This window comes from Mytilus edulis, chromosome 13 (assembly GCF_963676685.1).
Source record: "Mytilus edulis chromosome 13, xbMytEdul2.2, whole genome shotgun sequence".
Lineage (NCBI taxonomy): Eukaryota > Metazoa > Mollusca > Bivalvia > Mytilida > Mytilidae > Mytilus > Mytilus edulis.
Genome location: NC_092356.1, coordinates 42,216,263 through 42,231,049, shown reverse-complemented (window position 1 = coordinate 42,231,049; position 14,787 = coordinate 42,216,263). Strand labels below are relative to the sequence as shown.

Genomic DNA, 14,787 nt, shown 5'->3' with positions numbered 1-14,787 from the left:
ACATGTCTTGCGTTTCTTTCGATTTTGAAGACAAAAATTGAAACTGGATGTTTTGCGAAATTCTAAAACGAGCAATTCTGGACTCATTTCCTGGTTTAGTCTTGTTTAAATCAAATTCACAGGAAATCATCGGCTTTTTAATTTTTTACCTTTGATAGTGTTTGAATATGAATGATAATAGTTGCACTTGCTTTATTTAGCATGAAATCATTTTGAATTTACGATTTAGTGTCTAATCTGTGGAAGAGGATTTCGACATGCGTATTACATAGTAAACAAAGCATGTGTGTTAGTAGTGACAAAATACTTTTGTCTCCGTACATTAAATCAAGTTTTAATTAAATTTTAAATCAGAATTGACAATTGTTTTAGCTGAAAAGTAATTAAATAATGAAAACAGTTGTTATGGAATTTTAATTTCTTTATAATATTAGTTCTGAGCTTGTGATCAATAGCCAGACGTGAATTAAAAACACAGGTAAAGAGAATAGTGATCATTAGCCAATACTTCCCTGAGGCATTAATATAGTTATTAGGAGGGCCCTCAGGATTATAACACTATACTGGAGTGGCAGTTTAATTACAGGAAAGGGATAACAAAACAAAAACAAGTTCAAAATGGCGATTTAGAAACTCGATCTCAACGAAATGACCGAAATTATTTCTGTTAAAAAATAAAATTTGTCCTAAATCCCAATTCCACGTTTAGGACATACACTTACAGTTTAGGACAAGACTGGCATATAAGACCGTTTCTGGACCCTTGTAAGAGACTGATTGACCCGGGGGGGGGGGGGGTTACTTCCTATATTTTTAGTGGTACAAGTGTGCCGCAAAACAGGGTCGCTTTTTCATGCCCTGCTGGTTAGAACAGGGTCCCTTTTTCATGTCCTGCTGGTTAGAACAGGGTCAATTTTTCATGCCCTGCTGGTGAGAACAGGGTCTTTTTTTAAACAAAGTAATTGTCTAGAACAGGATTGCTAATTTAACTGTTTAAGATACAGGTCTCTGTCTAAAACAAGGTATACATTTTCTGAGCGTGTCTAGAACAGGGTATACATTTTCTGAACTTGTCTAGAACAGGGTATGTTTTTCAATATTTCTGTTTAGAACAGGGTATGTTTTTCAATGTTTTTTGGTTAGAACAGGGTATGATTTGGCAAGTGCTGTCGGCACAGTTATACCCGAAAGGGTAGTCAGTAACCCCCCTGGGCTGATTGATAGTTATATGAAGCTTAAATAGAATAGTTATCAAGGATTTCTACACTCTTTCAATTGAAATGTATTGTTTTGAACATTTTATAAGACTTCTTCGCATATTTTTCAACTTTGATATAGGTTTATAATTATATTTGTTTGCATATTTTAAATCTTTAAATAATATTTCCTATCGAAGGTCTGTGGTTTTCTCCGGGCACTCCGGCTTCCTCCACCAATAAAAACTGGCCGCCACGAAATAGCCCAAAAGGGGTGCTTAAAAGTGGCATTAAAACACCAAAAATCAAAAATCAAATTTAAGTAATATTCATGTATATGTCATTTCTTTTTTTGCTATGTGTTATTATTTCATATTTCTAAAGTTTGGATTTTATGTACATGATGCAATAAAAAAATCTTTTTCTTCTATGCTACATGAAAACAAAATAACAGGGTCTGGATGGGACAGAATAGAGAATAATGGCTGATAAAAACAAATATGAATACGAAACACTAGAAAAAGACTTGATGTTCTCTATTAATTTCTTAACAGGTACAAAATAACAGATTTGGTTGGTGAAATGGTCTACCTTGTGGATATGAAAGTTAAGATTTGCTTCAATGACCCTACACCATGTGACTTGCAAGATACAATAGTACTGAATACCAAATTACCAAAGATGGTGTGTCCATGGTTTAGAGGATATCCAAATCCAAGTATGCAACAATTATTGTATTGCATTATAAATTCATCTTTTAAAGATTGATCATTTAGAGTAATGACAATAGCTTGATAGTATTTATGATATCAGAAATAGTATTTCAAGGACATTTTCAAGGACATTGCAGAAGAAGATTTAATACAAATGTATCTTCATCTTTCAGGTTGGTCTCTTAATCAGTGGTATTTGGACAATTCTTTGACACCAGGGTCTAACTTGGATTCCTCTGCGGTGTCTTCCTTAATGGAGGCATCACAGATAGGAGAATATTTACTCAGTCCTATGGTATCTAGAGATGACCCCTTTGGTACATATGCAGCAGCCTATCTTGGTTGGAGTTCAGGTATGTGTTTAAAAAAAAATTGTACCACTTTAAAAAAAAAAAAAAGACTGACTAAGTTGGTGATGTTAAGAACTACACTAATTGGGAAGTGTTTAAGAGGAATATTAGAGGAAAAATAAAGGGATATTGTGTATCCTTGTGGGTTTGGGCTGTAAGAAGATTATAGGACAACCTACTAGAATTTTATATATCACAGAATTAATTTGAGTCTGCAAAATCTGTCTTCGTACCCTAAGTGCATTGATTTGGTGGATTATTGGAGTTAATTAAAAGAAGAAAAAGAAAAAAAACCAGACCTGATTGTTAGGATGGGAAAGTGGGTGAATAATATATCATGAGAATAATTGAAAAAAACCCTGAACCAAAAAGAGACTAAAGAGAGAGGTTGATGCCTTTACTTAGAAATAAGGACATGTGATATTTCACATCCAATCACCCAGTGTTCTCCCCAGGCCGTTTTAGCGTCGCGGTACCGCGACGCTATATTTTTTCACCGTGATGCTATAATAATTCCCGCGACGCTATAATTATTCCCGCGACGCTATAATTATTTTGAAGATGCTATTTTACTTGTCCTCAATTTTGAACTTTCATCTGTTATCGATTATGATCATAAAAATTATATCACCTTTAATTGTAATCCCTTTAAGTCGGACACTAAAGGCAATTAAGAGATTAAATAGCCAGGTGTTAATTGCCCTCAGGGTGATAACTGTTTGGATGCGAATATCCCAAGCTGACACTTGTGACATGACTAATACCACGTGGTGTGTCTGCAATCACCAATTTCGACATGGAAAAATGCAATCACAAAAACAATTCGAAATCTATGTTTAGTATTACGAAATTTCAAAGATTAAAACGATTTTTTTTTAAAAGGTTGTTTATTGCAACTCTCCAAAAAATACTTTCTTTCTCTTCCGGTAATACGAAAGCGAGAATTTTGGTTTTGAGCTAAAATAAGTTTTATACTTCTTTAAAAAGTGATCATAATTGGCTTAAGTTTATGTTTAATGCATTTAATGCATTAAAAGCGTCTTATTCATTCACAATCTCTTGTCAAACAATGTTTATTCTCGGACTCATTTTCGTAAATTTTTCTACGGCCGCCATTGCACACTTTTGTGTAAACTACGGATCGGAACCGGACCAGATATGACAAAAATCCGCATTTTCACGATAATGACAACAGACGGACAGTAGACAGAAAAAATATACCAATAGAGAAAACTACGCATTAATAGACTATTTGTTAGATAACTTTGTTAAAAATACATATATATATATCATTTTGATGTAAAGATAAGAAACAACAGGGACTTATTCATTGAGTGCCATGAAACAATGAATTTCATAAACATGATAAAAAAAAGTTTTTAAATTGATATTTTTTTTGCTACTTTGGCTACTTTATCTTTACTTAAAATAGTTAATTTTGTGTAATAGATATTTAGTTTTGTATATATACAGGTTGCACTATAATGAACCATTCATTCATTTGACTTATGTGTTGGGTAACTGAAAGCACATATTTATTTTTATTTGGCACAAGAGGAAAAAAATAATTCTGTAACTATAAATGAATAAAGAAAACATAAACTGAAACAACTGTTTTTGTTGTTATAGTTTAATTGTATTCTCAGTTATGAATTGAACAAGATAAACAAAAACATATAAAGGAAATAGAGCATCAACGCGACGCGACAAATGAAATTAAAAAAAAATACAGTTATTTTTTTTTACACAAAATGTGATGCTATCCAAAATTTCTGGGGAGAACACTGATCACCTATCTATCAATGTTAACATACAAAATTACCTTTCAGAGTGTACTGAGGCCCCTGTAACTCTCCTTCAAATGGACCAGTCTGTAATATCCTGTAATCTAGAGAGCACCTGTCGGGGATTGAGTTGTGCATTAGACGTACCATTCATCGGTAAAACATTTGAATTCTATATGAGACTAGAGCAGTGCGACTATATGTTAAAAGTTGGAATTGAACGTCAGCAATACCAAAGAACACTCAAAGGATATCAATGGGGAGAATGGACAGATGTTGACCTAAATGGAATTTTTAAAATGAGGTGATTTTATAATTCTTAAAGTTATATACCATTCATTTTAAGGATTTGTGTAACTGAGGCAATTTAAAACAATGAATTATATTTAGTGGTTTGAGGAAAAATTACAAACGATAAAAATTAGTACTTTGTTGACCCCTTTAGTTTGTGGTAAATATTAACCATGACAATTAGTACCTGATGGATGATAATGGTTCCACAGTAATGTCCATAAAACTATGACAATTATACATGAAAGATTTAGAATGTGATAATTATGTTGCTTTAACATGGTACAAGCTTTTTTGTTTGTTTTTTTCATTGCATGTAAAATTGATAAGCCATTGTAAGGGGGTCTCAATGGGGAGTCCTGATCCCCGATCCCACTTACTGTTTTGTCAGATTCCTGTATTCTGCTTATACTATGTACGTAAGCAAATCTCATTTTTTTGTAATTTCCCGTGTCCCGCTAGACTTCATTTCCTGTTTTCAAGGCACAATAATTTGACTTTCAGGTGTCGCGCTTACAAAAAATCGGCAATCCCGTGTCACGCTTAGACCCCAATGAGACCCACTTGTAATCATTTATATAAAAAAAAAAAAAAAAAACGTCTGCAGTTGTGTATAATATGCATCTCCTCCATCAACTATATGTCTTGGGTGAAAAAAGTGTGTATAATATGCAACCAAATCTTTTGTTTTGTTTTAATTTGATTCTATGAAGATGGCTTTTTGGAAGGCATTACTTTCAGGCTTTGTTTTATAAATAGATGAATTATTTTTCCAGTTTTGTTCTCCATGACTTGTATGCTGAGCCTGCATTCCTGATTTCTATGAAGCTGAGTTTATGTTGGGAGGCTAATCAGCCATGTGGAACTGTTTACAATATCTTTGATAAAGTCAGACTACCAAAGAAAGTGTGTGACTGGGACAAAAAGTTCCTACAAAATGGTAGGTATTCAGAATATTGTTAGGAAAGAAAAGAGAATGAAAAGTCTTTATGTCAGTCTCATAAATTCCTCCTATCAGCTGAAATGGATTCAATGAGACTGACAAAAAAGGTATAAGTAATTGATATCTGTCTGTTCATCACTAATGTTTTTAACACAAAATTTCCCATCAAAGAAATGGGACCACACTTTGCATTTTGAAATAATTTACTTAATCAAATAATGGAAGCTCATTGGCCTAAAAATGTGGTTGCAGTAATAATATTAAAGGACAAGGAAGAAAAGGAGAAAAAGTTGAGTATTAGATAACTGAAAACACAGGTATAATTAATATAAGCCTGGTGACAGTTTCTTTAATTGACTTTAAAATAGAATTCCATTTTCTTTTCAGACTTTTCTCTGACTCAGTATAAGAATGACAATAGTATTTCTACTCTGGATGATCATCATGTGTCAGATATTCTACGCTTGACTGGTATTTCACAGTACATGAAGAGGAACCCATGTAGTAGGACTGCAACTCCTTACACTGGGGCTGATGGAAACAACTGGAAAAATGGTGAGTGTTATTTTTAATTGGATAAATGGTGAAAACTGGAGAACATTTTTAGCAATTTTGAAAAGAAATATCAAAAGACAACATTTTAAAACAGGACAAAGGCTAAAAAATTAGTGTAATAAAATTAATATATGGTTTCAATTGTCAGTATTACAATATTATCTTGTATTAGAATTAAAATGATATTTGTACTGATCTTGGATGAATATTTATTGTAATGATAGAAGCAATACATTTTTTATTGTATGCAGTCATTGCAAAATTTTACAAATTTTTATTTGTTAACAAAACCAATAAATGTTAATGTGACAACAAAAGGTCAACCATAAAACACATCCTAAATTGACCTTATAGCATACAGATGATTGTCAAGCAACTACATAAAGGGTCAAGCTCTAAACAATATGACACAAGCAAATTCTTTTTTTTTTTAGATTGTGCTGATCCTATCAGTTCTTTATCAAATTTGGGTAGCGATACCACATGTCACATTGACTCATCATGTACAGCTGTTGATTGTTGTGTGGATTCTACAAGCCTCGGACTGACCTTCAATGGATATGTTAGACTGGATCCTTGTAACTACAAAATATATATAGGACTGGAGGGTATTGATTTAGACTATACACTCATTGACTTTAGCTTTGGTACAGTGCAACATTATGCCATGAATGAAGTTTTTAATCTAGAGTAAGTATTGGAAGTAAAAGTCTGTCACTTTTTGTTCTCATTTTGTCAAATATAGGGAGCAGTTTTGAGAAGCAAAAAGAGCATGCTTCATTCAAATCGGAATTTTTTAGGAATCTGCATTTCAGCCTTTGGGAATGATTATGAGTTTATCTTTAGATTAATCCTGCTAAGTGAGTCATTTACTAAAGCTTTGGGGATTTTTCATAATAGATGAAACAATCATTGTTGATGTCATAGTTGCATATCATTTTTCTCTGGTCTTGCACTCATAAAAAATATGAATACAATTATTATTCTCAGATTCAGAATTAAACCAATCAAAATACTGGATTTGGTTTTTAAGCACAAATTTTGTACTCCAATTACTGATTTAGGTTTTATGACCAAGAGTCTGTATGTACACCCAATCCATATCTTATTTATTTGTAATTTCAGTTTTGTGGTAGATGATCTAACAGCAGATAAAGTATATGTTGTTTCTATGAATATATCAGTCTGTCTAGAATCAGGAGGGACGTGTGAAGTGTTTACCGGTGTATTCGAGGATCACAGGTTACCAAAAACAGAATGTGATTATGATTCACAGTTTGTCATTCCTGGTAAGTAAATCTGATCAATCCTTAAGGTGTGTTTACACAATATTATTTTTTTTTATGATTTTTTGTCTATGATGTGGTATCAACAAAAATCAACCATGTGAAAACTAGAATCTTATGTCATTTGGTTAACCATTGGAAAATCCTATCATGGGAACAGAATCCTGTACAATTAACCTTAACATATACTGTCAGTACAAAATGATTTGCATTTATTATACCCCATGCAACGAAACGCAACGAAGTTGCAGAGGGTATAATGTTTCTGACCCATCCGTCCGTCTGTCTGTCCGTCCGTCAGTCCTGTTTCTTGTCATCGCAACTCCTCTGAAACCACACAACAGAATTTCATGAAACCTTTTTAGATAATAAGGACATACTATATAGATGTGCAAAGCGACAGGAAATTAAGATTCAATTTTTTTTTTAGGAGTTACGCTCCTTTGAACTTATTTGCTTCAATATACTACGTGAGGTATGTGAGCGCACTCACAAAGGTTCTTTAATTTGCCAAAAGTACAATGTGTTAAAAATAGATTCACAGTTTGCGTCCACAAATTTTTTTTAATCATGGATATTTTTCATACACTTTTTATAATCCTACACAGAAAACTTGAAGAAATAATGTTTTCCTTTTAAGAATTTTGTTTGCAAGGTACACAACAGATGCTTAAAATCTGTATTTGTTTTCAGGATTCAGCCTGAATGATTACTTAGATAAGAAGAGTGTACCTACTAACAGTGTACCCCTGGATGTCCACACTATTGCTCAATTGCTGCACGATACAGCTCTCGCACCTTACATGATGGACGATGCTTGTGATCAAACTGTCATACCATACCATCCCAATGATAAAGGATGGAACAGAGGTAAGAATATAGTCTGTGGTTATCACATGATTGTCATGTGACTAAACTATACTATCTTATATGATTGAACTGATAGAATATAATATCCTAATATCACACTGTAAAGGATAACAGTAAACTGCATAATATAACTATGTGCTATAGTTTTTGGGATACGATTGCTTTCAAGCAATCTGTAGACTTATACCATTGGCTCAGGGCCATGCCCTCACGTCAATCGTTTTATTCTAAACATTAAGGACCATCTCAGATTCTTATGATTGTCTTGCTTTAAAAGGTAAAAACAAACAAAGGGATTGAACTTGAACAACTTTCCTATAATATTCTTTTCATAATCTTCATGTTTGATATTTCCCTTGATTTATATGCGTGTTTTTAACAACACGGAAAATCAGAATTAAGCAGTATTTATATTTAGTGTGTTTATAAATTTAGAAACAAGTCAGAGGGAATTCCTCAGTTTTGATCAAAATGTGAGAGTTCTCTGAATTCCGATAAATCTATTTCTGTCATATAAGAACTAAAGTGGAGTTTTTTTTATATGTCACCATTATGAAACTGATATTTGATATTGTACTTCCATAAAGAAATAGAGAACCATCTAGGTCGTTTAATTAACATTTAATATACGTTCTTGCTCCAAGGTTTGGTTAGTTAATTATGCGCATGCGTATAGCTTTCTTGACTTCAAGGGGTATTAGATTGAATGGTTGCTCTGGATTCCCCACTCAATTGATTAATTTAAAACTCATGTAATCCTTTCTATGTATGGCTGCTATTGAGGGTTATTGTTGTTGCATAATTTTAAATCATATGCATCATTTAAATTAAAATAAATGTAGTCAACATCGTACAGGTGTAACTACAACACCCCTTCAGGCGAATTGGAGTCTTCCATATTATCGTTTCGAGTTGTCTCCCTACCGGAAGCAGCTTCCGTGAATTCTGAATCAAAATACCACAACACGTCGAGAAAAATTAACTCGTTCTGTCGATAAACGTCGTATTATATAAAAAACGATCACAATTTAAACCGAGGAATGTGTACGGAAAGGAGTCATAATCACTGACCCAAAGGAAATTAAATATTTAAAGAGTTAGGAAAGGGGTTCCTCCTAGAATAAACGTAGGAAAATAGGTGATAAGATATGAAGTGAAATACCTTCTCTCACTCTGAGTCTCAGTGACTGCTGTGGAAAGTAAACTTGGAATTGATAGTACAAAAATAAAACACAATAGGCCTAAGTTCATTGTTCATACTCTTTTATCCGGGATTGGCTATTTTGTAACTATTCAGATTAGTTGATATTGTAATTTGCTGGAAAAGTTGTGTATTGTTAAAACTAGAAAATTGACGTGGAAAAAAAAGCTAGTAAGGTATTAATTAATAAAATGAATTAAAATTATAAATTGTAATATATGAATAAAAGTGAATTGAAACTTGACAAATTTTGTAATTTAAAATGCTTGAAATTGAACAACAGTTTTCGACAAACATATTTTTTGGATGTAGTGTTTGCTATGACCGTAACAATTAGGATAAATGTAAGATCATTCAACATGGTTTTTTTATTAATCATTTTCAGAGGCCAAAAGTATACAAGATGACATTTTTGATGTTTACATCAGTCAGTTTTAAATAAATTTTATTCTATATTTTTCTGTCTTCAGCTTGTGAAGATTATGTAGAATTACCAGTGTTGCAATCTGGTACCATCTGTCATTTGTACAGCTCTTGTACTGGTATAACCTGTTGTAGCAGCTTCCCAAGGATCGATAGGAATGTTAACACACAGTTAAAACTGGATCCCTGTAACCGTAAGATGATCATTGGCATTGAGAAGCTTGAAATTACTATCAGTTTGTTTGGATATACTTATGGTGAAGTCAAAAAAGTAAAATTACATGGAGTAATTGGTCTGGAGTAAGTACTAGTATTTAAAGAATAATTGAAAATAGGCTGCTAAACCCAGGCTAGGTATAATTTTACATATATCATCTGAAGTCGGTCAATTTTAAAATATACAATTAAGTTTTGATTGACTTATAAGCTGGTACTTAGATATAAAACACTTTGACTTGAAGCTAAGGCAGTCTGTTAAAGTTGAAGAAAATTGATAGTTCACTGACATGATTGACATCATAGTAAAAGTCATGAATTTAAAAAGATATGTAAAGACCTTAGAAGTAAAATGTAAGACTATATTAGGTTTTTAGTGATCCAAACAGCATTAAGAACATTTGTTTCAAATGAGTAAAGGTTTCAAATTTTTTTTTCAGATTCAGAATTGAAAATCTTGAAGCAGAAAGGAAGTTTATGGTAGACCTAGAGATGAGTATTTGTATGGAGACAAATGGAACATGTGAAATAACTGTCCCTGTCCTGATAAGTACAGCCCTACCAAAGGCACCATGTGAATGGAAGAATGATTATGTTCAAGCAGGTAAATAACTGTCCCTGTCCTGATAAGTACAGCCCTACCAAAGGCACCATGTGAATGGAAGAATGATTATGTTCAAGCAGGTAAATAACTATCCCTGTCCTGATAAGTACAGCCCTACCAAAGGCACCATGTGAATGGAAGAATGATTATGTCCAAGCAGGTAAATAACTGTCCCTGTCCTGATAAGTACAGCCCTACCAAAGGCACCATGTGAATGGAAGAATGATTATGTTCAAGCAGGTAAATAACTATCCCTGTCCTGAAAAGTACAGCCCTACCAAAGGCACCATGTGAATGGAAGAATGATTATGTTCAAGCAGGTAAATAACTGTCCTTGTCCTGATAAGTACAGCCCTACCAAAGGCACCATGTGAATGGAAGAATGATTATGTTCAAGCAGGTAAATAACTATCCCTGTCTTGATAAGTACAGCCCTACCAAAGGCACCATGTGAATGGAAGAATGATTATGTCCAAGCAGGTAAATAACTGTCCCTATCTTGATAAGTACAGCCCTACCAAAGGCACCATGTGAATGGAAGAATGATTATGTTCAAGCAGGTAAATAACTATCCCTGTCCTGATAAGTACAGCCCTACCATAGGCACCATGTGAATGGAAGAATGATTATGTCCAAGCAGGTAAATAACTATCCTTGTCCTGATAAGTACAGCCCTACCAAAAGCACCATGTGAATGGAAGAATGATTATGTCCAAGCAGGTAAATAACTGTCCTTGTCCTGATAAGTACAGCCCTACCAAAGGCACCATGTGAATGAAAGAATGATTATGTTCAAGCAGGTAAATAACTGTCCTTGTCCTGATAAGTACAGCCCTACCAAAGGCACCATGTGAATGGAAGAATGATTATGTTCAAGCAGGTAAATAACTATCCCTATCTTGATTAGTAATGTGAATGGAAGAATGATTATGTCCAAGCAGGTAAATAACTATCCCTATCTTGATTAGTACAGCCCTACCAAAGGCACCATGTGAATGGAAGAATGATTATGTTCAAGCAGGTAAATAACTGTCCCTGTCCTGATAAGTACAGCCCTACCAAAGGCACCATGTGAATGGAAGAATGATTATGTTCAAGCAGGTAAATAAGTGTCCTTGTCCTGATAAGTACAGCCCTACCAAAGGCACCATGTGAATGGAAGAATGATTATGTTCAAGCAGGTAAATAAGTGTCCTTGTCCTGATAAGTACAGCCCTACCAAAGGCACCTTGTGATTGGAAGAATGATTATGTTCAAGCAGGTAAATAACTATCCCTGTCCTGATAAGTACAGCCCTAGCAAAGGCACCATGTGAATGGAAGAATGATTATGTCCAAGCAGGTAAATAACTGTCCCTGTCCTGATAAGTACAGCCCTACCAAAGGCACCATGTGAATGAAAGAATGATTATGTCCAAGCAGGTAAATAAGTGTCCCTGTCCTGATAAGTACAGCCCTACCAAAGGCACCATGTGAATGGAAGAATGATTATGTTCAAGCAGGTAAATAACTATCCCTGTCCTGATAAGTACAGCCCTAGCAAAGGCACCATGTGAATGGAAGAATGATTATGTCCAAGCAGGTAAATAACTGTCCCTGTCCTGATAAGTACAGCCCTCCCAAAGGCACCATGTGAATGAAAGAATGATTATGTCCAAGCAGGTAAATAACTGTCCCTGTCCTGATAAGTACAGCCCTACCAAAAGCACCATGTGAATGGAAGAATAATTATGTCCAAGCAGGTATTTAGACATCAGGATGATTTAACTTAGAATGTAAAAACGCAAATGATAACAATTTCAGCTAAAGGTCAAAGATTTTGAAAGCAAACAATGTCAAATGTGTTAGTGCATGAAAACCGAAAGGTCTTAAGCACAATAACCAATACAAAAATATTACAAAAGAGATTTTATTGAACAAACAAACTTTTATATTATTTTCATCTTTTTATCTTTAATAGACTTTAATGATGATTAAATACATGGTTTATAAGTTCCCTATCGATGCCTTTTTTTTTGGGGGGGGGGGGGATCCCTAAAACAGGGATGTGAATGGAAGAATTACACTAATGCATGCTATTCACAGCCGAATAGGATAGCTAGTTAATTAACTACTCAACCCAATGAAATGTTTTATGGATCTAAATGTTTTGAAGTCTTTATGTGCAATAAGTCTACCAAGGGAGTTATAATATTTTTAAACGACTTGTAATATTTATAATTCTTAGTGTTACAGTCAACAGAAAAATAATACAAAGATTGACAAAACAGAACAATTAAATAGCAAATTTAATTCTATAATTGGTGTTTGGTGGTGGAAATTTCTTGTAACTGAATTTTCAAATAAATCCTTTTTTTGTTTTAGATTTTTCATTCCTTGGATTCCTAAATGAGAAAGGTATAGGTGTGAATGATAATCTGGATACCAATCAACTGTCTGCCCTGATAGAGAGGTTAGCCATTGGAGATTTTTTGATGGACACACAATGTAGTAGTTCTGCGTCTCCTTACAGTGGACATTCAAATGGATGGACTAATTGTAAGTTATTTTGTTAATAGTTTTGCAATTGATAATTAACTTAACCTGACCCATATTAAGTACATATTGGGTATATCAAATAAAAAAGTTTAAATGTTTTATTGATACTGAAATCAATGTGCATTTCAATTTAGCAGATTTAGAAAAGGTTTGGATTACTTTGATCAACTGATAATCTTTAATTTTTGACAAGACAGATGGAATCAGAGACCTGTATATGTTTTGTATTGAGGTAAAGTTTGCATTCATGCAAACAAACCCCTTTTGAGACTTGTTTGATAGTTTCTAGATCTTATCACTATTTTTGAGAGCAAAAATGCATAGTGCAATATTCAGGACATTCTTTACATCCTATCCATGTATATTTCAAGAAATTTATCAATGAAATATATAGAGTACTTAGATAATAAAGTTACAAAATGATTTGTTTATGTATAACCACTCTTATCAAGAAAATTACATAATTTGCGAATGGTGTGTGAATCTTTCTTGTTCCAAAAATGTCAATACTGTCACTTTTAAAGTAATAATTGGGAGTAATCTTCCTTTAATTTGTTTATTATTGTAGTTAAACCAATAACAATTATGGTCAAAGGAAGATTCTTCAACTCATGGTATTTTCTTCAAATGCTTAATACAGAGCAATGTTTAATTTTTAGTTCGGACTACAAATTGAATGCAAACTTTACAGTTAGTGCTCACAAGCACTTTGATTTTTATGCCCCACCTACGATAGTAGAGGGGCATTATGTTTTCTGGTCTGTGCCTCCGTTCGTTCGTCCGTCTGTGCGTCCGTTCGCTTCAGGTTAAAGTTTTTGGTCAAGGTAGTTTTTGAAGAAGTTGAAGTCCAATCAACTTGAAACTTAGTACACATGTTCCCCATGATATGATCTTTCTAATTTTAATGCCAAATTATAGTTTTGACCCCAATTTCACGGTCCACTGAACATAGAAAATGATAGCGCGAGTGGGGCATCCGTGTACTATGGACACATTCTTGTTCATAATTGAACAAGTGTGGACACAGATTAGTGTGGATAGTAATTGATAACTTTGTGTTAGTATGTTTGACAGTACTATCTCCACTGAATTTATGTATTGGTTGTTCATAATGAAATTCTGTAAGAAAAATTTCATACAAGGCATACCTATTTTATTTTTTTATTGCCTTAAATCATGACACAAAAAGATGGCTAAAGGCAATCGATGAAATTCGGATGTTAAGAAAACCTATTAATCTCCCATGAGCTGTTATCACTAATTATAACTCCTCATTTTGATCTATTAACAACTTTTTTTTCATAATAAGAAAATCAAGGAGAATCAGTTCGATTAATTAGATGATCATATATTCATAATCATATACATTTCAGAGGCTAATTTTGTCTTTTTATATCCATAGCATGTGGACAGTCTATGGCAACTCTTCCCACTTTATCGGGTGCTGTATGTAATGTTGGCAGTGATTGTACAACTGTCTACTGTTGTTTGTCGGACACCAGAATCAGCAAAAGTTTTGAGACATTTGTGAAGTTTGACCCATGTCTGTTCAAACTAAGCGTTGGAATAGACAAATTAACATTCAGTACACTTTTGTTTGATTATGAATGGGGTCAGCTGACTGAAGTTTGGTTGTTTGGATATGTTAGAATGGAGTAAGTATTGTCTTCACTTAAGAAAACCTTGTACAGTTAAACTGTTATTGGTAAATGTATTTTCATCCCTAAGAGTTGAATTTTTTATCAAGCTAAATTAATCAATGAAATATTGGTTTTTCAAGAAGAAATTTAAAGGTCCAATTGAATAAACTCCATAGAG

At 33.6% G+C, this 14,787-nt stretch overlaps 1 protein-coding gene across 1 annotated transcript in view; it reads left to right on the top strand.

Moving 5' to 3' along the window:
• LOC139500337 (uncharacterized) overlaps positions 1–14,787 on the top strand; it is a 118,845-nt gene that overhangs the window by 76,381 nt on the left and 27,677 nt on the right. The window contains exons 83-94 of the mRNA XM_071289077.1: positions 1,751–1,914; positions 2,083–2,262; positions 4,089–4,347; positions 5,111–5,274; positions 5,665–5,832; positions 6,267–6,522; positions 6,958–7,121; positions 7,812–7,988; positions 9,660–9,912; positions 10,269–10,432; positions 12,796–12,969; positions 14,372–14,624. Coding sequence (XP_071145178.1) covers positions 1,751–1,914; positions 2,083–2,262; positions 4,089–4,347; positions 5,111–5,274; positions 5,665–5,832; positions 6,267–6,522; positions 6,958–7,121; positions 7,812–7,988; positions 9,660–9,912; positions 10,269–10,432; positions 12,796–12,969; positions 14,372–14,624 — 2,376 coding nt within the window. The remainder of the gene's footprint in view (positions 1–1,750; positions 1,915–2,082; positions 2,263–4,088; positions 4,348–5,110; positions 5,275–5,664; positions 5,833–6,266; positions 6,523–6,957; positions 7,122–7,811; positions 7,989–9,659; positions 9,913–10,268; positions 10,433–12,795; positions 12,970–14,371; positions 14,625–14,787) is intronic.